The sequence below is a fragment of the Girardinichthys multiradiatus genome, chromosome 7 (assembly GCF_021462225.1).
Source record: "Girardinichthys multiradiatus isolate DD_20200921_A chromosome 7, DD_fGirMul_XY1, whole genome shotgun sequence".
NCBI classification, from domain to species: domain Eukaryota; kingdom Metazoa; phylum Chordata; class Actinopteri; order Cyprinodontiformes; family Goodeidae; genus Girardinichthys; species Girardinichthys multiradiatus.
The window spans coordinates 5,128,774-5,155,325 of NC_061800.1; the positions used below are offsets into that span (position 1 = coordinate 5,128,774).

Below are 26,552 nucleotides of genomic sequence, written 5' to 3' on the forward strand. Positions count from 1 at the left end.
AAGATGAAAATAAATAAGTGAGATGGGGACATTTTCACTTTATCATTCATTCTTTCATCCATCTTCTATACCGCTTATTCCATAGTGGGTCATGGGGGAGCTGGTGCTCATCTCCGGCAGTCTACGGGCGAGAGGCGGGGTGTACCCTGGACAGGTCACCAGTCAATCGCAGGTCACTTTTACTTTGTTAAATATTGGCCTTGTGGATTGACTGAGGGCTCTGTAACGTCTGTGCCACCAAGCAGCCGTCAGATATTCTCATTTCTTCTGCACACCAGAGAAATTACTATGTAAGACTAAAACTGCTCAGTCAGGAGCTGTGACTGGTTGTGAAAGGAGGCTGAATTCTAATTCACCAAAGTCCAGATCTCCACCTGGTTTAAATGTTGAAGAAGAGAGGCTCCGAATTCCTGCACGCTGTGAGAGTTACTGAATAATGGGATTTTTGCTCACTGCTTCTGCTTCTTGCTTTTATTGAAATCACACTGTTACATGGGACATTGTTGTTCATCTGACATATTTACTGTTTTAAGACTCAGAAAGCCCACATGCTTTGTTTCCAACCTTCGGAGTGACAGGATTTGCATTTTTTTCCTGCTATCCTTCTGTAACATATGGATTTGTAAATCTACTAAGAGTTATAGCTGCAGTAGTCTGTCCAACCTGACAGGCTGACATATAACTGCACAAACACAAGATGCCAGTGATTTCTGCTCTGAGGTTTGATGAGCAAGCCCCTTTTTGGCTCAGTGTTTAAGTAATTATCGGATTATTTTTGCTGAGCTCTGCCAGCGGCTGCACTGGGTCTCCACACTTTATTGAGATGAGCTAGATTCAGGCGTGCAAGCTTAGCAGATTGTGCTCCAGCTCTGCAGGACGAGAGTTTCCAGAGGATTCAACGACAAGGTAAGACACATGATACGGGGGTGAGTGCATATAAAAGCTTCAGTTTATCCTGTTAGAATAAGAGTTAATCAGGATAGATGTCCTCATGTTAATCACTGTTTAATCATCCAATGCAAGGATTTGTCTTATCTTTAAATGATGGTATGGAAGTAGAGGAAAAGTATTTAAATTGTGTGAAATTGTCTTAACTTCTTTGGACTGTTGAGGCTTTTCTAATGTTTCAGCACACCGTGGCTTTTTGCCACGAATGTCATATATAAGAGCTAATGCTGTGCTTGTAAGAGGAATGAAGCTTCAGGCTGCATGAGTTGAATTATTACAGGCAGAGTGGTGTAACTTTCAAATCTTTCTGATACCAACCAAGGTGTGAAAAGAGCCAAACGAGATCAGCTGTATGGAAAAATGCTCCACGCACTTAAATCATGTCTCATGCCTATATCAATATCTCAACACTTAGCAAGTGGTGCAAACCATACCACTGCAACATACTATGCAGATGAGGAACAAACGAAACAGGATGAGTAAAGAACCATAGATGTATGAAACCTAGAACTGAGTTACAGAGTGTCCAACCAACCAACGTTATCTTAGAACTTAACATAATGGAATTTTGTTTTTATTTCTGTTAAATTTATGAGATAAACATTTGTCATCATATTTGTGTGGTGACATCGGTCTTGCAAGCACCTGTCTGCTCAATATATAATTCAGGTCAGTTTGTTTCCTTGGAGAGCTCTGAAAAAGTATTTGTCCCACTACAAAATTACCTACATTTTTTGTCACATTTTAATATTTCAGTGTTCGCTCCCCTGTACAAATCATTGAGTTCAGGTCTCTGCCACTAGTGCCATAAGTCGTTATGAAACTACCTTGCTACTAAATATTCCACAGTCAGTGGTGTTACAACAAGGGGGATGTGACTGGGAACAACTCAGCCATGAAGTGGAAGCCAAGTAAAACTTACAGAGTAGGGTCAATAGATGTAAGTCTTCAGATTCGCTCAAAAACATTAAGTAGAGAGCTCCATGGAATGTGTTTCTATGACTAAGCAGCTGCATCCTCGCCTTATACATCACAAAGTGCAATGCAAAGCATTGGATGTAGTGGTATAAAGCACACCACCACTGGATTATTGAGCAGTGGAGATGTGTTTTCTGGACAAATCATGCCTCTCTGTCTGCTTATCCAGTGGACAGGTCTGGGCTTGCAGTTGCCTGATTGCATGTCAAGTGTAAAGTTTGGTGGGGGGAAAAATATGATGTTGGTCTGTTTTTCAGGAGTGGGATCAGCCTTTTAGAGCCAGTGAAAATAATTATTACTGCTGCAGCATACCAGGGAATTTGTTAGTTTATGCTGCCAGCTTAGTAGGAACAGTTTGGGGATGGTACTTTCCTGTTCCAGCATGTGGTCACCAGGGCACAAAGCTGCACAAAGCAAGGTCCATAAAGACATGGATAAGTGAGTTTGATCCTGACCTCAATACAATAGTGCATCTTTGGGATGAATTAGAGTGAAGACTGAGACCAGACCCTCTTCCAACATCAGTGTCTGACCTCAAACATGTGCTTCCCATGAAGACAATCTTAGACCATGTGTCCAGGCTGTTACAGCAACAAAAGGTGGGCCAACATCATATTATACCTTACAGATTTATAATGGGATGTTGCTTAAGTTTACATGTGTGAAGCGAAAGGAGCAAATACATTTCACGTGAGTGAAAGTATTCTGGACCAATAAAGAAAATGTCAGTTATGATTAAATTGTTCATTTAATTTAATTGTTGGGGTATTCCAACAACAAGAGAATACCCAGGGTGCATTAAGCTCTGCCTGGAGACCATGCAAACACACTGTATGCCATTATTCTTTCTATGTATAATTTCATTGTTTTTCATTTCTGAGTTTTCTCAGGTCTTTCTCTAAGTACCTTAAAGTCATCCTTCATGTCAACAGCAGAAAGCCTCCTTCCACTGTAACATCCTAATGAATGCTTTTTTCATTACCTGGTTACTGGCTAAACGTTTGTAGATTAGTCAGTTTTACCAATTTATATAATACCTTAATGACTTTACTGAAAGTTTACCCTGAAATGACACAATTTGTTCCAGACAGTCTTAACCTGTGAAAGTGGTGAAAACACTGCTACACATGAAACTAATACGAGGAGTCACAGAGAGAACCCAGAACATCTCAGAAGAGTTTTTAATTTTGAAGTTGTGGTCATTTAGTGGCTGTTTCAGGAAGAGAAGAGATGCTGACGGTGCTGCTTCTGGGATGGATTACATTGCATTCTGGCCTCCCACCTGCAGCTTCCTCTTTAACATCCAGTAAGTGCAAACAACACCAAGGCCGGCTTTACGCGGGAGCAAGGGGGGGCAATGCCCCCTCAAACAAAGGGCTGCCCCCCTCAAATAAGTTCTCAATCACCCAAGCACAACCCCCCTGCCTTGCCTCTCCCTCCTCCTCCTACATTTAAGGGCAAAACATAGGCGCACTTACAGGGGTTGTATAATGAAACTGAAACACCTGTCATTTTAGTGTGGGAGGTTTCATGGCTAAATTGGACCAGCCTGGTAGCCAGTCTTCATTGATTGCACATTGCACCAGTAAGAGCAGAGTGTGAAGGTTCAATTAGCAGGGTAAGAGCACAGTTTTGCTCAAAATATTGAAATGCACACAACATTATGGGTGACATACCAGAGTTCAAAAGAGGACAAATTGTTGGTGCATGTCTTGCTGGCGCATCTCTGACCAAGACAGCAAGTCTTTGTGATGTATCAAGAGCCACGGTATCCAGGGTAATGTCAGCATACCACCAAGAAGGACGAACCACATCCAACAGGATTAACTGTGGACGCAAAAGGAAGCTGTCTGAAAGGGATGTTCAGGTGCTAACCCGGATTGTATCCAAAAAACATAAAACCACGGCTGCCCAAATCACGGCAGAATTAAATGTGCACCTCAACTCTCCTGTTTCCACCAGAACTGTCCGTCGGGAGCTCCACAGGGTCAATATACACGGCCGGGCTGCTATAACCAAAGCTTTGGTCACTCATGCCAATGCCAAACGTCGGTTTCAATGGTGCAAGGAGCGCATATCTTGGGCTGTGGACAATGTGAAACATGTATTGTTCTCTGATGAGTCCACCTTTACTGTTTTCCCCACATCCGGGAGAGTTACGGTGTGAAGAAGCCCCAAAGAAGCGTACCACCCAGACTGTTGCATGCCCAGAGTGAAGCATGGGAGGTGGATCAATGATGGTTTGGGCTGCCATATCATGGCATTCCCTTGGCCCAATACTTGTGCTAGATGGGCGCGTCACTGCCAAGGACTACCGAACCATTCTTGAGGACCATGTGCATCCAATGGTTCAAACATTGTATCCTGAAGGCGGTGCCGTGTATCAGGATGACAATGCACCAATACACACAGCAAGACTGGTGAAAGATTGGTTTGATGAACATGAAAGTGAAGTTGAACATCTCCCATGGCCTGTACAGTCACCAGATCTAAATATTATTGAGCCATTTGGGGTGTTTTGGAGGAGCGAGTCAGGAAACGTTTTCCTCCACCAGTATCACGTAGTGACCTGGCCACTATCCTGCAAGAAGAATGGCTTAAAATCCCTCTGACCACTGTGCAGGACTTGTATATGTCATTCCCAAGATGAATTGACGCTGTATTGGCTGCAAAAGGAGGCCCTACACCATACTAATAAATTATTGTGGTCTAAAACCAGGTGTTTCAGTTTCATTGTCCAACCCCTGTATTTGACTCTGCGGACATATATGCGGACTTAAAGCGGACGTCTGCCAGACATGTCCGCGCAAAGCTCAATTTTTACGACCGCGTACGCGATGTGCTTAACACAGCGCTGCTGAAAACATTACGTGGCTTCTGGCACGAAGTTTCTTTAGAGAAAGGGCTGGAGAGGGGGGCAATTTGGCACCACACCTGCAGAAAAACGCTTGCATTTTCTTCCAATCAGCACCCATGCATGACTGTGTAATGCATTGCCAACACGTTTTGTACTCATAAAATCCAGCTGTTGTCTGATGTTTGTCAGGTTTAATGAAGAGACAGAGAGGGAGATATACAACCAAACAGACAAATTAGACCATTTAACACATTTCGCTTAATTATTCAGATGGTAAAGTCTGAAGAAGCAAAGACAATAAACTCACAATAAAGTGTTAAGAATAGAAACAAACATACAGTATTGTATAATTACAACATGCTGGTGAAACTCTGTACTGTGTAGCTAAAAGTCACTTCTAATCAAGGAGCTCTTTTCATGCAAGCATTTCTACTCCAACAGTTGAGGAATCATTTTGCTAGTGATTACAGGACAATATATGTTGTATAATACTCTATGATATAGAGCAGCAAACAAAAAATGATAAATAAATAGGAAAATGTTACCTAGCTGTCTGTTTGATTTTATTAGCATAATAATAGCCAATGTTAACATTAACTACCTAAAGTAAGTTTGTGATTGGAAATGAAAGGCAGGTCTTAGGTTGAGCTACATGAAAGTGTGGTGAGTTATATTGATATTGGTAATGGTTTATTAGTTATTATTAGTGTAATGTTTCAACAAATAATATTTACTGTCTTCTCACCTAATTCAGTGACTCTCTTTTGATTATGATGCATAGCAGAACATTGATTTATTTCATTTACAAATTTTGCAACATATTTCCAAGAAAATGGAGGGTATGAAAGCATAATAAATATGGCAATTGATGCCCCTTTTTTGGCTTTGGCACCTGCCTCCAGAAATGTCTGTGCATGTTCTGACCAGCACCAGATCCAATTGGAATGTGGTGCTGGTCCGGTTTTAGCTTTCTGGATATCTTTTGTATTTTCCTCCTTCAGCATGAAGCTGTCTCTCAACATCAAGTCAAAGCTTAACAAAGTAAAGGCTGCACCTCAGTGTATATCAGATGACGTTTTAACAGCATTTTGGACATTTACAATTGACCAATAAATTTCACAATCACAGTTGATTAACCAATGACCATCACTGATTGATTATGTCAAGTTCAATAGATTCTCTTTTTCAAAATAAATAAACTATTGATATGAGTAAAACGACAAAATTTTGAGATGTGTAGGTTTTTACTATTCTGCCACCAATGGCAACTATTTTGATATGAATAATTTCTAAAAACCCTCAAAATGTTGTGAAAAGCAGCCCAAATTTTAACAACCAGCCCAAAGCTAATGTTTTCCAGCCAAACATCTTCTAAAGAAGCCCAACTGGGGGGAAACCAGTGCAGTCTGGCAAATTGCACAGCACTACACAGTTTACCCCAATCCCATAAAGAAAACACTAATCAACAACAACAATAAACATGCACATAATGTGTACGTATGATGATGCCTCCTTCACATTTCTGCCTGCCCCTCATTAATGCATGCCTTGAACTGGCCCTGAACAACGCACTGTTCCCAGAACATAATGTCAAACTAACATCATTGGTTAGTTGGTGGAGCAAAGTTCCCAAACACCTCCATTTCCTACTTTATATCTCATCTACGAAACTTCATGAGTTTCCTGCTGATCCCAGATCTGTTGGAGGAGAAAAGGAATACAGATTTTTGTCCATGTAATACATGTCTGTAATGTCCTAACAGTATTTTACTTGTTTACTCTGTTTCTGTACATGCAGGATTTCCTACAAGCAGAGGCACTAAGTGGCCGACTCAGAAATGCAAAGTCTTCATCCCACCTCCTCTACCTCCTCCGATGTTTCCTCCAATCAAACGCAAAGCAGAACTGATGGTAAGGAGCCTTTTGGTCACCCACTGATGAATGAGAGTTCGCTGTTTCCAACAAGATGAAAAGTCATCTGGTCCATATTGATAAAAAGGCTCAGATACTTTAAGTTCTGCAGTTTCAGCATCTAACATCATTGAGCTGCGATGTCTAGAAAACATCCAATGATGTTGAGCCCATTATACTTATGCCCTCAGGTTGATATGACAGAACACATCACAGGACCCAGAGGAGAAAAGGTGAGAAAAATCTGTGATTTTTTATATACTCTTCACTGATGAGCACAGAAAATTTGTTTTTAAACACCACAGAGCTCTTTATGATGTCTTATGTTAACAGGGCTGCCAAGGACTGAGAGGAGCAAAGGTACCAAACAAAACCAGCTTTTTGTCCCCTTTTTTATAGAACGTTCTGGTTTAGAAACTATTGCCCCTAAATGCTATGTGTGTTTTAGGGTAAGCCTGGTGTGATGGGTCCACAAGGAGAACCGGGACCACAAGGTCCAATGGGAAAGCCAGGTCAAAAGGTAAGAGAAAGTTTGCAACCCAAGTATTTAAAGGTCTAGGAAACCCGAGGACAGATTCAGTGTTTATGTTCTACAACCAACAACCAAAAAAGTTGGTTCGGTCAGTTAACTCTTTTAGTTGTCTCAAAGATCCCATCTGAGCCTCCATTTATGTTCCAATATGGCCTTAACACCACGGAACATCAAGGAAGTGTTTCTAAAGATTAGTTTTCAGTCAGTACATTCTAGCAAAGCACACTGGAGCTGCGGAGGTAAAGTATGATAACTAATTAGGGATAAAGTAAAAGACATCAAATAAAGATGAAAAGCCTCTGATTTCATGGTTAGTTCAAGTCTTAAATAACATCACATCTTAAGCTGTAGTTGGGTCTTCAACAAGTTCTCCATCTGCACATTTGATGTTTGTATCCCTTGAGGGTGTCATGGAGGGATTGTAGCATATGGGTTGGGGGGTATGTGTCCTCTTTTTGGATGTGTGGTCACCGGCATTTGTATTGGCTGTGTTTTTGTGTTTGCGGGGACATGTTGTCAGCCCTGGGTGCGGGCCACCTGGGGACTGCTTGCAACGTTGGGTGTCCATGTGAGTACAATGCTCGGTGGTGTCTGCTCTCTTGTGCCTGTGGGCGGAGGCTGGGGTGGCGCTGAGCAGGGCCCTTGCCTTGCCACTGTGTGTTCATTTCTTTTTGGGGCGGAGCTCATCTGTGGGGGTGTGCCCCGTGGGGAGGTGATTCATGGCGTTTGAGTTCGGAAACATGTGTTTGATATCTATGTCCTGGTTGGGGATGGCCCTGTGGGGAAATTCATGGTGGGTGAGGGGCTCATGGGGTTGAGATCAGAATTCATTGGGGTGTTGGGACTGTTTCGTCCTGGGACTGCTCTGGTTGATGGGCTTTTTTGGACCAGGTAAACCCCTCTTTTGTTTGTGGCCCCCTCTCCAAATGGGGATGGGGGTCAGAGCATGGTGTTGGGGTTTGGGCCGGGGTCGTTCAGGTTCGGGAGGTCTTGGCAGTAGTCTGTGCTGGTGCTGGGGTGGTCTGCCTGTCTCCACCCCAGAGTGAAGTTGACCACCTCCTGGGTCCAGGGGCCGGTTACCCCTCTGGGTTATCTGTACCTGGATCTGGGAGTATAGAGTACGTAAGGGGGGGTGTGAGTGTACAACATCCATTATTGTGTCTCTTTACATTGGGTGTGTGGGTGTGAGTGTTTTTATGTATACGCATGATGGTGGGAATGTGTAATTGTGACTGTATGCGCCTGTTTGTGTCAGGTTGGGTCTTGGGCTGCTCCCTCTCCTGGATCAGCTTAGGCCCAACATCAAATGTGGGGCCTATTTTCTTCCAGCCACAATCCCTGCCTGTGGCTGGTGTCTCTGCCTGTTGGTGTATTGGTGGTTCTCGGTGTCCGGGGCTGTTTGCTTTGGTGTGTGCCAGCTCACTCTGAAGTGGCTGCTTGCCAGGGCCTCCTGGCTCTGTCGGGCCTCTGCTTGGGGGGGTGATGTGCCCTGTGGTCTTGGGTCTCTGGGTCCATGGCTGGGTTCTTGCTTTGTTGAGCTGCAGTTACCACTGAATACATCTTGCATTCATTAATACCATGCACTTTTTGGTAACAATGCTGTTGTTATATATGTTTCTGCAGGTGTAGAGGCAATCTTCTGGGGTGTTGTTATGTGTTCTCTTCATCCCTCTTTGTCTCATATATTAATTTCTCCTTCTCCCACTTTTTCCTTTTTGGCCAACCTCTCGCTCTTTTTCTTTTGCTTCTTTTTTTCCTTTTCGTTTCCATCTCCATGTCCATAGCAATTAAAATAATCCCAAAGCTGTTTCTAATAAAGCATTATAGCATTAGATGTAATGCTCCACTTGTGAAAGTAAATCTTTTGGGCTTTTTCTTGGCACTCAGACAACAATTCTGAGTGCTACTCTGCTGGACAGGACACTTAAAAGAGGAAAAAAAAAAGGTTCCTATCCCTGCTGTCATAGTTAGCACTGTGAACATAGGATTTGGCACAATTTTTATCTGTTTAAAATATAAACTGTTGGGAGACTGGTGCTGACACGTGTCCATGTGTCCCACAGGGAGAGAAGGGTGAGAGAGGCTGGAGAGGCTTGTATGGAGACATCGGAACTCCTGGGATGATAAAGGTACAACAAACCTTGGATTCATCTTACATTTTCCCAATTTATACAATTCCATCAATTTAGAAAATACATATTTCCACATATACATGTAGAACCACTTCATTACATGTCCCCAACTGCTGCTGTGGACTCCAGGATTTTCTGCTGAAGAGGAGAATTCATTGTGAAATTAACTGTGAAAAGACGTCCAGGTCCTGAAGCAGTAAAGCAGACCCAGACCATCACACTACCACCACCATGTTGGACTTTCAGAATGATACTCTTTTTCTGAAATGCTTTTTCTGAAACACAGAATTTATAAAAGGTTCTACTTTTGTCTCATCAGTCCGCAGAATGTTATCACAAAAGTTTTGAGGATCATCAATATGTATATTCTTTCTGGTCAGGAGTGGATTTAACCTTGGAATGCTCCCATCAATTCTATTTTTGTATACTCCTGGGAAGGTTCACCACTGTTCTATGTTTTCTTCCATGTGTGAATTAATGGGTTCTTACTGTGGTTTAGTTCTACTATTTATCATTCTGCATGTGTACAGATTGAAAACATTGCTATATTTGTTCAGAACACTGTAAAAATTTGAGGCGTTGTCACAGCTAATGTTCTAGTGTGCAGATTAGAACATTTAGCCATGAGGCCTTACAGAGCAGAAGCGACAGGGAGTGCCTATCAGGCATCTCCCGTACAGTTCTAGTTTAGTTACTGAGTTTAGTTAACTGGACCATGGAGTGGACCTCAGTGAGTTTATCTTGTGTTGTAACAGGGCATTAAAGGACATCCAGGAGTCAGCGTGAGTAACACATTTTGCATCTATTTTATTCAAACCATCACTGAGATGCTCCTCACTCATCTCCTGTACTTACTCTCTCACTATCAGGGTGATAAGGGTCTGAAAGGACACAGAGGCCTCAGTGGAGAAAAGGTTGGGAACTATTCTCTTTTTCCTCTACTCAGTGCTAAATGAAAACCTTCCGCAATGACCTGTATGTGCGTGTCCACAGGGTGAGCGTGGCATCCCTGCAACGGCAGGAGAGAAGGTAAAACACTGACTGATGAGTGCTTGATAAATATCAGACTGTTTGTGGTAGAGAGGGTGTGACAGAGTTTCTGTTCTCCCTCAGGGAGACCGGGGTCAGAAGGGTGATAGAGGTGTGATGGGGGAGCAGGGACCCAGAGGAGAGCCAGGAGCCAGAGGAAAGACGGTAGGTCTACACAAATGTATTGCATGTCTGTACATATCTGTACTCATTATTTCATCAGCAAGTAAGATAATAAAATGAATGACATTTTCATATAAATGTTAATGTATAATACTAAATATTATTGCAGATAAGGTTAGACAGAATCCAACAAAAACCTGTTAGCTGCAAATGTGGAAAACATGTTAAATATTTTGATCTCTGAGGTGCTAATGGCAATAGCATTATGTGAACATACATTTTCAATTCTTGTCCCAAACTGCTGAATCAAGGTCTCTCTACTGGATTTAAATCTGAACTTTGAATGGGTGATTTAAGACATTCATATATTTTGATCGAAGCAATCCCTATTCCAGCTCTAACTGTATGTTTTTGTCATTGTGGAGGAAGAGCCTCAGTCTCAAAGTTGTTTGCAGATTTTCCTCTTTGTATTTAGTTTCATCAATCTTCCTCAACACAGACATGCCTTCTTCTCAGTGCTGAAAAAAAACATCCCCACCATGATGCTTGCTGTGTCCCCACATGGCGTGTGGCAATCTGAAAATTAGACTTTTTATGGCTTCATCTCAACAAAAACCTTGTTCTTTGCATTCTTCCATAAATGCTGGATTTTCAGTGTGAGCTGCTAATAATTGTTCTGTCATCAGATTCTGCTCCTGAGCTGGGGATATCTGCAGCTCCTCCAAAGTAACAATTGATCTCTTGGCTGCTTCTCTGATTGATGCTCTGCTGCCTCGGCCAGTCAGTTTAGGTGGACGTCCATGTCTTGGTAGGTTTGTCCAGTTGGTCCATCCTCTTTCCATGTTCAGATGATGGATTGAACACAGCTCTGTGAGATGTCCAGAGCTTCAACAAAAGGAAGAGAGAAACAGAGTAACATTGAGCTGTCTCATGGTCTCCCTCACACACTGACAAACCTAGAGGTTACTGTCAGTCCATTCATTTGGGATTTTCAGTGAGAAGAGGAAAATCTGTATTCCGGATGTGAATTTAAAAGAAATGGATTCTGTATGCTGTCAAACCAAGAAAAAGGATAACGTTGAATATGTCTAGCCAAAAAGCTGGGCCCTTTGATGGTCTGAGTTTGTATCAATGCTACTGGCACTTCTCTAATGAGAGCTTTAATGCAGAAAATCTTTTAAGTTTTTAAATACATTACAGACCAAAGGTTTGGACACACCTTCTCATTCAAAGAGTTGTCTTTATTTTCATGACTATGAATACTGTAGCTTCACACTGAAGGCATCAAAACCATGAATTAACACATGTGGAATTATATACTGAACAAAAAAGTGTGAAACAACTGAAAATATGTCTTATATTCTAGGTTCTTCAAAGTAGCCACCTTTTGCTTTGATTACTGCTACGCACACTCTTGGCATTCTGTTGATGAGCTTCAAGAGGTAGTCACCTGAAATGGTTTTCACTTCATAGGTGTGCCCTATCAGGTTTAATAAGTGGGATTTCAAGCCTTATAAATGGGGTTGGGACCATCAGTTGTGTTGTGCAGGAGGTGGATACAGTACACAGCTGATAGTCCTACTGAAAAGACTGTTAGAATTTGTATTATGGCAAGAAAAAAGCAGCTAAGTAAAGAAAAACGAGTGGCCATCATTACTTTAAGAAATGAAGGTGAGTCAGTCTGAACAATTGGGAAAACTTTGAAAGTGTCCCCAAGTGCAGATGCAAAAACCATCAAGCGCTACAAAGAAACTGGTTCACATGAGGACCGCCCCAGGAAAGGAAGACCAAGAGTCACCTCTGCTGCGGACGATAAGTTCATCCGAGTCACCAGCCTCAGAAATCGCAGGTTAACAGCAGCTCAGATTAGAGAACAGGTGAATGCCACACAGAGTTCTAGCAGCAGACACATCTCTAGAACAACTGTTAAGAGGAGACTGTGTTAATCAGACCTTCATGGTAAAATAGCTGCTAGGAAACCACTGTTGAGGACAGGCAACAAGTAGAAGAGACTTGGGATGGACATTAGACCAGTGGAAATCTGTGCTTTGGTCTGATGAGTCCAAGTTTGAGATCTTTGGTTCTAACCACCGTGTCTTTGTGTGGTGCAGAAGAGGTGAACGGATGGACTCTACATGCCTGGTTCCCACCGTGAAGCATGGAGGAGGAGGTGTGATGGTGTGGGGGTGCTTTGCTGGTGACACTGTTGGGGATTTATTCAAAATTGAAGGCATACTGAACCAGCATGACTACCACAGCATCTTGCAGCGGCATGCTATTCCATCCGGTTTAGTAGGACCGTCATTTATTTTCCAACAGGAGAATGATCCCAAACACACCTCCAGGCTGTGTAAGGGCTATTTGACCAAGAAGGAGAGTGATGGAGTGCTGCGCCAGATGACCTGGCCTCCACAGTCACCGGACCTGAACCTAATCGCGATGGTTCGGGGTGAGCTGGACCGCAGAGTTAAGGCAAGAGGGCCAACAAGTGCTAAGCATCTCTGGGAACTCCTTCAAGACTGTTGGAAAACCATTTCAGATGACTACCTCTTGAAGCTCATCAACAGAATGCCAAGAGTGTGCGGAGCAGTAATCAAAGCAAAAGGTGCCTACTTTGAAGAACCTAGAATATAAGACATATCTTCAGTTGTTTCACACTTTTTTGTTCAGTATATAATTCCACATTTGTTAATTCATAGTTTTGATGCCTTCAGTGTGAAGCTACAATATTCATAGTCATGAAAATAAAGAAATCTCTTTGAATGAGAAGGTGTGTCCAAACATTTGGTCAGTGCTGTATTCTGATACATGCAGAAGCTGAGCGTCCGGGCCGGCCTCGGCTGGCCCGCTGTCCCATAGACACCCAGAGACGCTGAGCGTCCGATGGGCGGGACAAAGCCCAGCATTTTTGCTTCGCTATTGAACTCACTGTTTAAAGCACCCCCCCACCCCCCGCACACATACACACTAGCTCAGCCCCTAAGTACCGGCAACTACTTTTCACCCCTGTTAATATCAGTTCCAAATATTTGTTCGTGTCTATCGAATTTAGCTTTATTAATTGAACACTTATAGAACACATTTATAGAATGCGGGAGGTCGAGAGATATCAACTAGAAATAGTCAGGTTTGTCTCCATGCACAGCATGTGCTCTGGAACCCATCTCCTCGAGTGGGTTTGCTTGTTGCCCCTCAGCACAGCCGTCTCTTGTTGGGGTTTACCCCAGTGGATGAGAGGGTCACATCAGTGCGCCTTCGGGTTGGGGACAGGTCTCTGACTGTCATTTCGGCCCATGGGCCGAGCGGTAGTGCGGAGTACCCAGCCTTCTTGGCATCCCTGTCAGGGGTGCTGGATAGTGCCCCTCCCGGGGACTCCATTATTCTACTGGGGGACTTCAACACCCATGTGGGAAACGACAGTGACACCTGGAGAGGCGTGATCGGGAGGAATGGCCTTCCCGATCTGAATCCGAGTGGTGCTTTGTTATTTGACTTCTGTGCTAGTCACGGATTGTCCATAATGAACACCATGTTGAAGCATAAGGGTGTTCATCTGTGCACTTGGCACCAGGACACCCTAGGCAGGAGGTCAACGATTGACTTTGTTGACCATGTTCTCCGCATCTATTGTCGATGCTGCTGCCCGTAGCTGCGGCCGTAAATTCTGTGGTGCCTGTCGCGGCGGCAATCCCGGAACCCGGTGGTGGACAACGGCAGTAATGGACGCTGTCAAGCTGAAGAAAGAGTCCTATCTGCTGTGGTTGGCTTGTGGGACTCCTGCGGCTGCTAACGTGAGGCCAAGCATGCCGAGATAGGGTGAGGAGCTCGGCCATCCGGGAGGGGCTCTGAGTAGAGCCGCTGCTCCTCCACATCGAGAGGAGCCAGTTGAGGTGGCTGGGGAGAGGGACGTCTGGGTGTCTCTGCTGAGACTGCTGCTGCCCCCACGACCCGGTCCCGGATAATCGGAAGACGACGAGTATGAGTATAGAACACTTAGGCATATGACATAACAGCAGAGAAAAGGCTGAAAATGCTAATTAAATAGGGAGATAGAACATAAATAAGAACAGAAATCCCCCCCAAAAAAAGAATAAAACAGCATATAATTAACCGCAGTTGATTAAAATCAACACAATGTGTCAAAGCCCAGGAAGAAGAGATTTAAAACAGAATGAACTGACTGTCTTGACCCAACGCTGGCTGATGCTGCTTCTGAGTCAGGGGTAAAATCTCAGCTCTACGGTCCATCTAAGTAACTCATGTGATTATAGACAGTAAAATCATTTAGTCAGTGTCTGTCTGGTCATTGAAATAGGAAAGGAACCTTTAGCCATGTAATTATATAACTGCTGATTTTCTGCAAACATCAGCCAAATGTTTATTAGTATGCACATTTTTGCAGGGGCTAAAAGGTTCTATTGGACCAATTGGGGAACTGGGACATCCCGGTGTGGTAGGACTGCCTGGTTTGCCTGGAGCTCCTGGACTACCTGGACAAGGTGTGTATGGATTTACTGACGAGTCTTATACACACTCACACACACACAGGAAATGATAAAATGGTGTACATAAAGTAATGTGTACACACACACACACACACACACACATATATATATATATATATATATATATATAGATTTATAGTCCAAAGACATGCCTGTTAGGTTAATTGGTCTCTCTAAATTGCCCTTAGGTGTATGAATGAGTGTGTGCATGGTTGTTTGTGTGCTGCCCTGCGATGGACTGGCGACCTGTCCAGGATGTACCCTGCCTCCCGCCCATAGACTGTTGGAGATAGGCACTAGCTCCCCCGCGACCCACTATGGAATAAGCGGTAGAAAATGACTGACTGACTATATATATATATACTTACATATATATATATATTTATATATATATATATATATATATATATATATATATATATATATTTGTGAGCAATTAATCATTTTCAAATTTTGAAATTAACTGAATGTATTTATGTTTTATGTTCTTAAACGTGTAGAGCTAACTGGCGATTTGGTTGGATTTATTTTCATTGACTAAAGTACTATAAGCAGCCACAGCCAATGCCTGAATAGACAGATTATGCAACAATATGACCACTTGAAAATGGTCAATGCTGATGTTTAGAAAGTTTCCAAACAGAATGTGCCCATATTTCAGAATAAAACATGTTTGCAGTATTTTGGACATTCCTCCTCGACTGTCAAAAGATATTGTTTCCACTCTCTTAATTCATTTCATAGCAATTAACCAATTTCAGACCTGTCTAAGTAATAGTGGCATGTGTTGTTCCAGTGTACATCCTACCAGGCCTGCAGGGAGACTTAGGCAGCATAGGACCTTCAGCCCCCTGTGGCTGCCCACAAGTTCAAAGTTCACAGAGACCCCTGGACAACGTCCTAATGGTGAGTCCCTCGCACAGTCATTGATGTAAGACAACAGCTGTCTGCGCCAAGTTCTAACAAGTGTTCTAACAAGTATGGAAGGCTATAGACAGCCAGCAGAGGGCCACTGTAATTTACACCCTAAGATACTGTATGTATATTGACATTCAGACGTTATGTGTTTGAGAATCTGTTCAACCCTTTCTCTCTCCTAGATGTAGCAACTGACTGAGCTTCTACTGTGACTAAATATATGTGCTCTCTTTCAGACTCTATCCTTGAAAACTGGCTCAGAGTTTATCTGTTCTTTCTTTCTAGGTGAAACGACTAAAGGAGCTACATCCACTAACATTTACTTTTCCTTCCCATAGAAAGGACTTCTGGATCAGTGCTTCTTTGTTCTCTTTGTGTCTCTGCTCTGTTCTCTCAAACCCCCAGTCGGCCGTGGCAGATGGCCGCTCACACTGAGCCTGGTTCCGCTGGAGGTTTCTTCCTTTTAAAAGGGAGTTTTTCCTCTCCACTGTCGCTACATGCATGCTCAGTATGAGGGATTGCTGCAACGTCAACGCCAGTGACTGTCCACTGTCTCTACATGCTCATCCAGGAGGAGGGAATGCTGCAAGTCACTGACTGGATGCAATCTGCTGGGTTTCCTTAGACAGAAAACGTTTTCATCCAATTTGAATAAATAACTGAATCTGACTGCACTGTTCAATGGTTAGGATTAATTGGAATGTGTGTACCTGACTTTTGTGAAGTGCCTTGAGACGTGTTGTGAATTGGCGCTATATAAATAAACGGAATTGAATTGAATAATTCTCCCATTCGTCTCTCTGCAGGTCTTTGTCGCAGATGGAGAGAAAGAGATGAGGCGAATGCGGGGAGAGAATGTGATGGTGCTTCGGACGGACAGAAGAGCTCTCTACATCTACACAGATTCCCAGTGGATGAACGTCCTGGTAACCACAGAAAGCATAGAATGGATAGGAATACAGTCTTAGAGAAAAAAAAATCCTCTTTAGGTTTTATTTATCAGGACATAATATGATTTGGTCTTGGGATCTAAAACCTTAGAAATGCAACTTTAGGTGTGATTAAAGAGCTTGAAGAGCTACTTTTAGCAGTAGTGACCTTCCTTTTGTCGGACTTTATCTTTCTCTCTGGCTCCACTCTTTGCAATTTCGTCAGATCATTGAGGTTTGCACACATTTGTCTTCACAGCTCTCTTTAGATCTTACCTTAGCACTTCAGCCAAGCAGGAATCTGTCATAATGTTGTTTAAACGACTGAGTATGGGCAGCAATCACGGAGGCAGAGCAGTAGTTTCACAGGTTTATTGAAGCACAGCAGGGTTGAAACAGAACACTGACTGGATCTGCTGGAGGGGTCTGGGAAGCCACTGAGGAGGAGGGGAGAGATGTTATTGTTTGTTTGGATGAAGGTGATGTAGGTTGTGCAGGACAGGAGTGAGGTTAGCTTACTGTAGATGGTGGGCAAAGGCTTGTTGGAGTAGGTAAGTTCTCCCTCAGAGGCTGAGTTTGGCAGGAGGAGTGGCATGGAGGTTCTCAGTACTGAATCTCTCTTTGTGTGATCTTTTGAGTGGCTGCGCTTAAGCAAAGTGAGCGGTGTTGAAGGGTGGACAGGTAGGTGAGCAATAGTTCTGTGTTTCCTGCAGCTGATTTCTTAGTCGTGAGGCTGGAGACAGTAAAGGAAGGGGGACTCACGGCCGGATCCAAGAAGCTCATCTGAGCAAAACACGAAGAAGAAGGGCATGGAATCAGAGACATAGTCACCAGAGGAATTAAATCTGTAAAAGGCAGGAACAGAGACTCGGGTAACAGTAGGATCATGAATGATAGGAGAACTACAGACACCAGTCAGGTGGCAGAGATAACAGTCGGATGCCTCCCGGTTCCTGGTCCTTAAGAAGCCCTCTTGATTGGGCTCAACGGGTAACACCTGAGGAGCTGCACCTGCCAATCACACCCTGTAGGGAGAGACAAAAACAGCACAAACACAACCACCTGCACACAACCTCTTTGGGTATGACAGGATCTGGACTTTGATTGCTAACCTTGATATTTTTTTTATATGTTGTAGGTTTGCTGCTGTGTGTTTGGGATGATTGTCTTGTTAATGATAACATGGGACAAGCTTCAGCTTTAGGGTAGCTACACATATGACTATAGAAGACTTTAATATACAGATAAATTCAAGGTTGACCCAATGACTGCAAGGTGTCTAGGTCATATGGCTGCAGAACAAGTCCAAATCATTATACCTCCACCACTGTGCTTTACATTCAGTATGAGGCCTTTGTGCAGATGGACTGTAACATGCAATAACATAATCTACTTTGGTATCATCAACCTAAAAGACGTTGTTGCAGGTTTGCCATGTTGCAAACTTAGGTTTGCAACATGGCAAACCTAAGTCATATTCTGGCATATTCTTTTGAAAGATGATGGCCTTTATTCTGGAAACCTTTCCAAACAAACCATGTTTATTCACCCTTTTTTAATTTTGCTGTCATGAACTTTAACATTTAATATGCTAACTGGAGCATCCAGAGTCTGAGATGGATTTCCACGATCTTCTTTTTTTGCCATTTTGCTCAACAGCCTGACCTTAGTATGGATTTGCTGAGATGTGGACTCCTGGGAAGATTTGCAGCTGAGTGTAGAAAGATTGACTTCAAATTGTTTGCAAACGGCCCTTTAACCTTTCCAGGGTTGATAGGCCGCAACAGTTTCATTGCTGATGTCTTTTCTGCCTGGCATTGTTTTAACACGCACCGGTATGCTGGAGGCCAGCTTTTACCGAGGTGATCACACTGATGGAGATCGGTGCTTTTAATTGGCAGCACATGGCTAGGACTCTCCCTCTTAAATCCTTCGGAAACCATAGGGGCACAAATTAGTCTTTGTCAAACCTGTTTTCAAACCTGTTTAAGAGCAAATATTTTTTTGACCTGATATATAAAGCTTTAGAGTTCATAGAGAGTGTACTTTCTTTCTCCACATTGTAGTATATTATTTTATCAGTAGTATGAAATATGTAATGAATACTGTGAATCAAACAGATATTCCTTTGGGATGTATCACCTTATATTTAGGTGGCATCCTAAAACACCTCCACACCTTCAAAATTATACAACTCTAGACACAAGCACAGAGACATGGAACATCCACCTACTAACCCAATTCCAATAAAGTTGGGACATATAAAAGATAAATAAAACTGAATAGAATGATTTGCAAATCTTGTTCAACCTATATGCAATTAAATACACTACAGACAAGATATTTAATGTTCAACCTGATAGACTTTATTGCTTTTTTGCAAAACATCACTCATTTTGAATCTTATTCTTGCAACACGTTCAAAATAAGCTGGGACAGGGCCAACAAAAGACTGGGAAAGTTGGGGAATGCTCAAAAAACATCACTTTGGATCATTCCACTGGTGAACAGGTTCACTGGAAACAGATGAGTGTCATGATTGGGTATAAAAGTAGCATCCCCTATAGGCTCAGTCGATAAGCAAGAATGGTGCGGGGTTCACCACATTGTGAGCAAATAGTCCAACAGTTTAGGAACAATGTTTCTCAATGTACAACTGCAAGGAATTTTGGGATTTCATCGTCTACAGTCCATAATATCATTGAAAGATTCAGAGAATCTAGAGAAATTTCTGCACATAAGCGTCAAGGCCCATTGAATGCCAGTGACCTTCGACCCTTCAGGAGGCACTGCATTAGAACCAACATCATTCTGTAACAGATATTACCTTTAGTTAATGACAGAGAGTTGATTACAAGAATTGAATGGAGCCAAAATGAACATGAACATAAAGTTCACTTAAAGTATAGAATACATGGATGAGATCAACAATCAGTTCTACCAGAGCGGAGGATTAAATTTAACCTATTTAAACAGAACTGAACCTAGTAAAAATGACTTCAGGATTCATTTGTTGTTATTTTGTGTTTGTGGTGGGATTCTTTACAAAATTCTGAATAAGTTTGACTCACACTTTAAAGAAAACATTGTTTTCATGTCCTAATCCTCAATACAATTTGGTTCCATTAAATTATGTTTGCTTATTAATTACAGTAATTTTATACTGATATTATATTATAGAACTTTCTTTTTGCAGCACGATTGTTTTTAGACACCATATGTTCAGTTTACTGTTCACTATGACCATACTGCAGTGTGTTCAATATATCACGCTGCTCGTATTCCTCATAATCATCTGTTCTCTTTCTGTGTTTGGACTAGGAGGGCCGCAGACTACACACTGACATTTAACTCTGGGTAATAATCTCCAAGCTGAATGATGGATCATCAGATCAATTCCTTCACCTTCTCATGCTATATTTTATTGGTTTTAGAAATTTCAACAAATCCAGATTGAGAATTTCTGAATGCCTAGCATTTTATTTTAAAATAACATGTTTTTTTAGTAAATTTTCAAAATTAATATTTTCCTTATGTAAATAGTTTGCAGCATTAATGTAAAACACTGCTGTAAACATTCGGCTCATACAAAGACATCAATAAAAATCTCAAAAAACGTGTTTTATAGGAGAACATTTGTGTTTCTTTGTCTAATCTATGGTGCATGAACTTGAACTGTCACGGAGTGACATTTTGGACTTTGTTTTATGGTTTCTTGTGATGGTTTATTTTGTCTACATGTTTCTATTAAGTTCATTAGTTTGTTTTGCTCCTTCTACTGCCTCCTGGTGTTTTGTTGTTCTCCTCCCTCATTAAGTTGTTTTATGGTTGTTTTCTTATTACTTGGTATAGTTTATTAGGCCCGAGCAGGAAAACTGCTAGGGCCTACAGTAATCGCTCGAATTCTTCTTCTTCTTATTATTCCGTTGCGTGTTTGCGGGGCAATATGGTGACTTTGCCATGCCCCAAAACTCACCAAACTTCACCCAAAATTGTCCCCCGCTTTTGTTCCTTAATGTCGTTGTCAGTGGGCGTGGCCAAACCACTTAGCCACACCCCCAAACGTGAGTTAGCCCGAACCGTAAGTCGTACAGATCTGAAATTTGGCACACTGCTAGAGCTCCTCAAAACAAGAAAAAAAGTATCTTGGGGGTATGCCCTAAAACGCACAGGAAGTCGCCAATTTTGGGTCCAAGGCCGATTTTTGACCTTTTTTCACTTTTACTCACCTCGAACTTTAACGAACTCTTCCTAGGGAATTGGAGCTATCGGCTTCATATTTGGCCAATATGCTGATAAGGCATGGCGGATTAAAAGTTATCAAAATTCTGAGTTTTCACCCATGTTTATGGGGCGTGGCCGGGACACAAACTTGGCGTTCTCGCACAAACTAAAAAAATGCATTAACTCCCAAAAAAAATCCAAATCACACCAAAGTTGGCATGACTGAGGCCCTTCGGGTTCCCGACTATCCTATGGGGTCATATGCTGACATCATCAAAGCCCCCCTCAGAACAGGAAGTCCCTTTTTTCACTTGGAAAGGTGCCTCTCTGACCCTCTTGACCCAATCAACTTGAATCTGTGTCAGAAGACAGATAACTAGTGGGTCTAACTTCGTTTGAAGCACACTGACTTTTCATAAAAGGGCGTGGCCGTGTCGGCGCGGCGAAGTCAGACGTCACGCAATGGCCATACGTTTGGCTCTAATTTCCACATAGATCATCTGATCTGCACCAAATTCAATGTGATTGACTCTTGTCCAGTCCCCAACAGAGATCTGATGACATATTTGGTGGGCGTGGCCTAAATCGACTGAGGAATATGAAATTCGGTACACATATGCAACTTCTCAGGACCTACAAAAAAGTCTCTTGGAGCATTGGTCCAAACCCCACATGAAGTCGGCCATTTTGGATTGAAGTTGCCATTTTGACCCTCTTTTGGGCGTTTCTACCCCGCATATCTGAGCAAACTCCTCCTACAGCTTTTGACTTAGAGACTTGAAAATCACTCAGTATACTCTTACGGGATTGGGGATCAAAAGTTATCAAAAGCTTTTTGATACATGAAAGCGTGTGGGAGTGGCCACGCCTCAAAATATGACTTCTTTCCATAAAACACTACATTGATATAGCTCCTACAAGGAAAGTCACAGACACATGAAACCTTCTGGGATTGATCTGCCTCTAGGCCTGAACAATATTCATTGGTCAGATACTGACATCATCGAAGCCCCACCCCCTGAGAACAGGAAGTATCACGTTTTCCTTTACAGAGACAATGTTTGATGTTCTTCACTTAATCAATGTCAAACTGTCCAAGTAACAGATAACATCATGGTCTTAGACAGTCGCCAGTACTTACTGCTGTAGCTGGAGGGTGTGGCTATGATGGCGTGGCGAATTCTGATGTCACGCCACAGTCATACGTTTGGCTCTAAATTACACATGCATGGTCCAAATCACTCCAAACTGAATATTCTTGATCTTTGTCAGCCCCCAAACAGCTCTATTGGATTACATTTAAATTTGGATCAACAGCGCCCCTAGGACACTTCAAGGGCTATATCTCCCTCATACATCATCGGATCCACTTGAAATGTAGTATACATGATCATGACTTAATGATGGACATGTTGACACAGTCAATTGATGATGTCGTTTTAGCCCCACCCACAAACAAACAAGTGAGTGCAGCTTCCATCTGGAAGGTCCGATTTACTCAAACATTTGAATGCTTTTTGCCAGACTGAAAGTCTGCATGACCGAAGATCATACGACATGTTGCTCAAAGTGCCACCTACTGGCGACGTGTTGAAGTGACGCTGTGTCATCGTATGTGGCGTGTAGGAGGCGATGCCAGGCTCCTGCGGTCGCCCAACAGCCCGAGTTGCGCTGAGGGGTGCGAGGGCCTTCAAAGCTGCTTGCAGGTTTCTAGTTATTATTGTAATTATTATAGTTCTTGGTCTTCCCTGGATTCTCTAGTTTTATTTCTCTTTAGTATCTTTGTGTTTAATTGTGTTTTATTTGTTCCTTTGCACTATTCTTGTTTACTAGTTTATTTTCTGTTTCCTTTCCAGTTAATTCAGTCAGTGTGTTTAGGTTTGTTTACTTTTGTATTCAGGTTTTCTTTATGGGTTCTTTGTTTGTTCTCAGGTTGTTATCGTTGTTCCTATGTTCCCTCTAGTTTCTCTGTTTACTTTAGTCATGATTATTCTAGTTTTCTTATTCCCCATTTGATTATTTATCTTTGTCTATAGGTTTGCTTGGTCTGTGTTTCTGTTTATTGTTTATTAGTTACTTTACCCATCCTCAGCCTTTGTATTTGTTTCACCTATTCCTTCGGCCTCCCTGCCTCCTTGTCACACCTGTTCCCTGTTCCGTTGATTATCTGCCTTTGTTATCTCACAGTATATAAATTGGTTTTGTGTCTTTGTTCGTTGCTGGTTCCTTGTGTTCATCACACCTCGTTCTCGTCCATGATTATGCTTTGTTTTTTGCATTACCTTACCTTGGGAAACCTGCAGTGATTTTTTGTAAGCTTTGTATCTAGGCTCTGGTTCATTTCCTGCAGTGTTTTTGCTACGTTTTTTGGCCTTGTAAATAAATCTTTGAATTATAAAGATGATCCTGCCGAGCTCTTGTCTGCACTTTGGTCCGATCCAAAACCACATCGTGACATGAACACAGTTTGATTCATTGTCTAACTTTAAATCAGACTAAACTTTTCAGGTTTTAGATGTTAGGATTACAAAAATTATTTTGTTTTGCTAAATGACAGAATAATGAGAAACACATTTCCTTTCAATTCATAAGTTTACATTCTTCTATTTATGGTTTGCTCGCATTACCCTTTAAACTGTATGACTTTAAATATTCAATATGTCAAATATTTAGCTTATCATTCCACAAATCCGGCCACTCCAAACATTGACTTGTTGCACTTAAGCCCCTTTGTAATTTTCTGGTAATTTCCTGGTATGCTAAGGGTTCATTGTCCACTTGAAAGATCTATTTGTACTTACACTGCCAGGCCCAAAAAAAAATGCATTGTTTCAATAAGCTTCTGCAGTGTCACAAGATTTATTTCCACCCAGTGTAGCATTACTTTTTCACCAAGATCTTACATTGATGATGGTAGAGTCTGACCGCAGCACAAGGCCTTCTCCCAAAGATTCTAAATGGTGTTAAGGTCTGGACTCTGTGGAGGCCAATCCATGTGTGAGAATGATGTCTCATGCTCCCTGAACCACTCTTTCACAATTCAAGCCTGATGAATCCTGGCATTGTCATCTTGGAATATGTCCATGCCATCCAGGAAGAAAAAAAACCATTGATGTAATAACCTGGTCATTCAGTATATTCAGGTAATCAGCTGACCTCATTCTTTGAACACATACTGTTGCTGAACCCAGACCTGACCAACTGCAGCAACCCCAGATCATAGCATTGCCCCCACAGGCTTGTACAGTAGGCACTAGGCATGATGGGTGCATCACTTCACCTGCCTCTTTTCTACCCTGATGCTCCCATCACTCTGGAACAGGAAAAATCTGGACTCATCAGACCATATGACCTTCTTTCATTGCTCCAGAGTCCAATCTTTATGCTTCCTAGCAAATTGAAGCCTTTTTTCCCGGTTAGTCTCACTGATTAGTGGTTTTCTTAAGGCTACACAGATGTTCAGCCCCAATCCTTTGAGTTCCCCTTCACATTGTGCCTGTGGAAATGCTCTTACTTTCACTATTAAACATAGCCCAGAGTTCTACTGTTGTTTTTCTTCGATTTGATTTCACTAAACGTTTAAGTGATCGCCGATCACGATCATTCAGGATTTTTTCAGGCCACATTTCTTCCTCGAAGACAATGGGTCCCCACAATCCTTCTAGTTTTTAATAATGCGTTGGACATTTCTTAAACCAATTTCGGTAGTTTCTGCAATCTCCTTAGATGTTTTCACTTCTTGATGCATGCAAATGATTTGACCTTTCTGACAGACATGACAGACTGACACACTGACATCCTTTCCAAGACCACGGGATGTGTCTTTCTACATGGCTGTTTAAGAAATGAGAAGCAACTCATTGCACCAGTTGGGGTTAAATAACTTGTTGCCAGCTGAAACATAATTGCCCATGCAGTAATTATCCAATGGAAGGCTCGTACCTATTTGCTTAGTTAAATCCAGGTGGCTTTTTTTTTGGCCAGGCAGTGTAGCTTCAACCTTCTGGCTTAAAGATGTTGCTTCAGTATTTTCACATTATATTTCCTCATGATGTTATCTATTTTGTGAAGAGCACAAGTCACTCCTATAATGAAACATCTACTCAGCATGATGCTGCCACCCATATGAAAACTCTGAAGGCATGTGTTTTAGCTGAGTTTTATTTCTGAGACCTCCGTTCAAAAATGAGAGCTTGTTGAGAGAAGGCCATAACCAAATGCCAGCTTCTAATGCCTCTGATTTAGCTTATTTAAGGTATCTGGTACAATTTGGATCAAGTTTCAATCATTCTGTGAAGCGCCTGAAGGACTGCACCGTCGGACTGGTGGCACCCCAGTCTCCAGGCTTGCGGTACTCTCCCTTCTCCAGGAAGTACTGGCGTCCAGTGTAATTGGGACGCTCATAGAAAACCCACCAGCCGTCAAAGACCTTGCAGGAGTTGACCTCCCTCCAGCGGAACTTCTCCAGGAGCGAGGGACAGTCCTCTGTGGCTTCCACAGCCTGGCCGCCAAAGTCGGCCTTCTCATACAGCTGCATCTTGTACTGGGTCCCACTAGTCTGGAAGCAGAGGGGGACATGAGAAGACAGGTAGACACAAAGGAGAGTTTAAAGATAAAGACATTGGGTAGAAATGGAGAAGGAGAGTTGGGTAAGAAAAAAGATAATGGTTACATCATTAGTAGACAACTGTGAACAAGCAGCTTCTGCTCCCAGCTTTGATTTTGAGTTGGGAAACACTGCAGGCTGAGGGTCAAACAGGTCACAGATTTATTTGTTATTGACTGAACCCTACAGGCACTGGTTGCATAAATGACACGACATGAACTCTAATTGTTTACCCTACACTGCAGTCATTGTGGTCCAAAAACCCAGCTAGTATATGCCCAGAACAGAGTGACTTACAAAGTGGACTATTTTGCAGGAGCTGAGGTGATCGTTAAGTCCCATCCAGCGCTGGTACTCCGGGTACTCCCCTTTGGTCAGGACGTACTGGTAGCCCATGTAGTTGGGCCTCTCATACACCAACCAGGCTCCACTGTCCACTCGGATGGAATTGCAGCGGCTCAGGTAGGCGTGGAAATCCGAGCAGTCACTGTCACATTCATAATGACGGCCCTGAAAATTCTTGTCCTCGTAAAAGATAATCTGGAGGAAAAGATTTGGTTTGTGAGTCTTCTCCAAGGCATGGCTCATTTAAGAAAGGTTTGATTAACTGAACTGCTACCAACCTACCTAAAAGGCTAATAAAACAGTGTTTGTGCCACAGACTTAACCATTACTGGAATAAAACCTTAAAAAACACTTTCAGTCCAGAGCCAACAGAAGATCCCCACAGAGAGGGCTCATCATGCAAACTCACCCTGCCCATTTTGGGTATATAGTTTGGGACCACCTTGGTGATACTAGGCGATGGTGCTAGTGGATTCCCTGAGGTCTCGGTGTTGACTGGCCTTGGAGCTGCTGCT

The 26,552-nt window shown here is 42.5% G+C and overlaps 2 protein-coding genes and 1 long non-coding RNA gene across 4 annotated transcripts; 1 reads left to right on the forward strand and 2 right to left on the reverse strand.

Moving 5' to 3' along the window:
* The first annotated feature begins 801 nt into the window (after positions 1 to 801).
* Positions 802 to 20,481, forward strand: LOC124871694 (collagen alpha-3(IX) chain-like). 2 transcript variants are annotated; one of them, XM_047371162.1, is made up of 14 exons: positions 814 to 906; positions 3,134 to 3,232; positions 6,582 to 6,694; positions 6,886 to 6,927; positions 7,028 to 7,054; positions 7,143 to 7,214; positions 9,290 to 9,355; positions 10,114 to 10,272; positions 10,352 to 10,387; positions 10,472 to 10,552; positions 14,913 to 15,009; positions 15,812 to 15,921; positions 16,740 to 16,859; positions 20,184 to 20,481. In XM_047371162.1, exons 2-14 carry the CDS (start codon positions 3,157 to 3,159, stop codon positions 20,211 to 20,213), a joined length of 1,029 nt encoding a protein of 342 aa, XP_047227118.1. In that variant the 5' UTR covers positions 814 to 906; positions 3,134 to 3,156; the 3' UTR covers positions 20,214 to 20,481. The 2 variants fall into 2 exon arrangements, with proteins under 2 accessions (XP_047227119.1, XP_047227118.1); XM_047371163.1 differs by lacking the exon at positions 3,134 to 3,232 and having other exon boundaries at positions 802 to 906.
* LOC124871695 lies at positions 17,220 to 18,557 on the reverse strand. Its single transcript, XR_007039090.1, has 2 exons — positions 17,382 to 18,557; positions 17,220 to 17,299 (listed from the first exon to the last, which is right to left on the reverse strand). It is a non-coding gene; the product is annotated as an uncharacterized LOC124871695 (long non-coding RNA).
* Positions 20,482 to 25,244: 4,763 nt separating the features above from the next.
* LOC124871726 (gamma-crystallin S-like) lies at positions 25,245 to 26,552 on the reverse strand. Its single transcript, XM_047371214.1, has 3 exons — positions 26,447 to 26,552; positions 25,990 to 26,232; positions 25,245 to 25,644 (listed from the first exon to the last, which is right to left on the reverse strand). Exons 1-3 carry the CDS (start codon positions 26,453 to 26,455, stop codon positions 25,372 to 25,374), a joined length of 525 nt encoding a protein of 174 aa, XP_047227170.1. The 5' UTR covers positions 26,456 to 26,552; the 3' UTR covers positions 25,245 to 25,371.

Excerpts from the sequence above, each read along its gene's own strand:
- LOC124871694 (XM_047371162.1), top strand. The coding sequence starts at position 3,157 with ATGCTGACGGTGCTGCTTCTGGGATGGATTACATTGCATTCTGGCCTC. Across the intron at positions 10,273-10,351 it reads GAGGCCTCAGTGGAGAAAAG|GGTGAGCGTGGCATCCCTGC; the intron begins GTTGGGAACTAT and ends GCGTGTCCACAG. Across the intron at positions 15,010-15,811 it reads TCCTGGACTACCTGGACAAG|TGTACATCCTACCAGGCCTG; the intron begins GTGTGTATGGAT and ends GTGTTGTTCCAG.
- LOC124871726 (XM_047371214.1), bottom strand. Across the intron at positions 25,645-25,989 it reads CCTGCAAAATAGTCCACTTT|ACTAGTGGGACCCAGTACAA; the intron begins GTAAGTCACTCT and ends CTCTGCTTCCAG.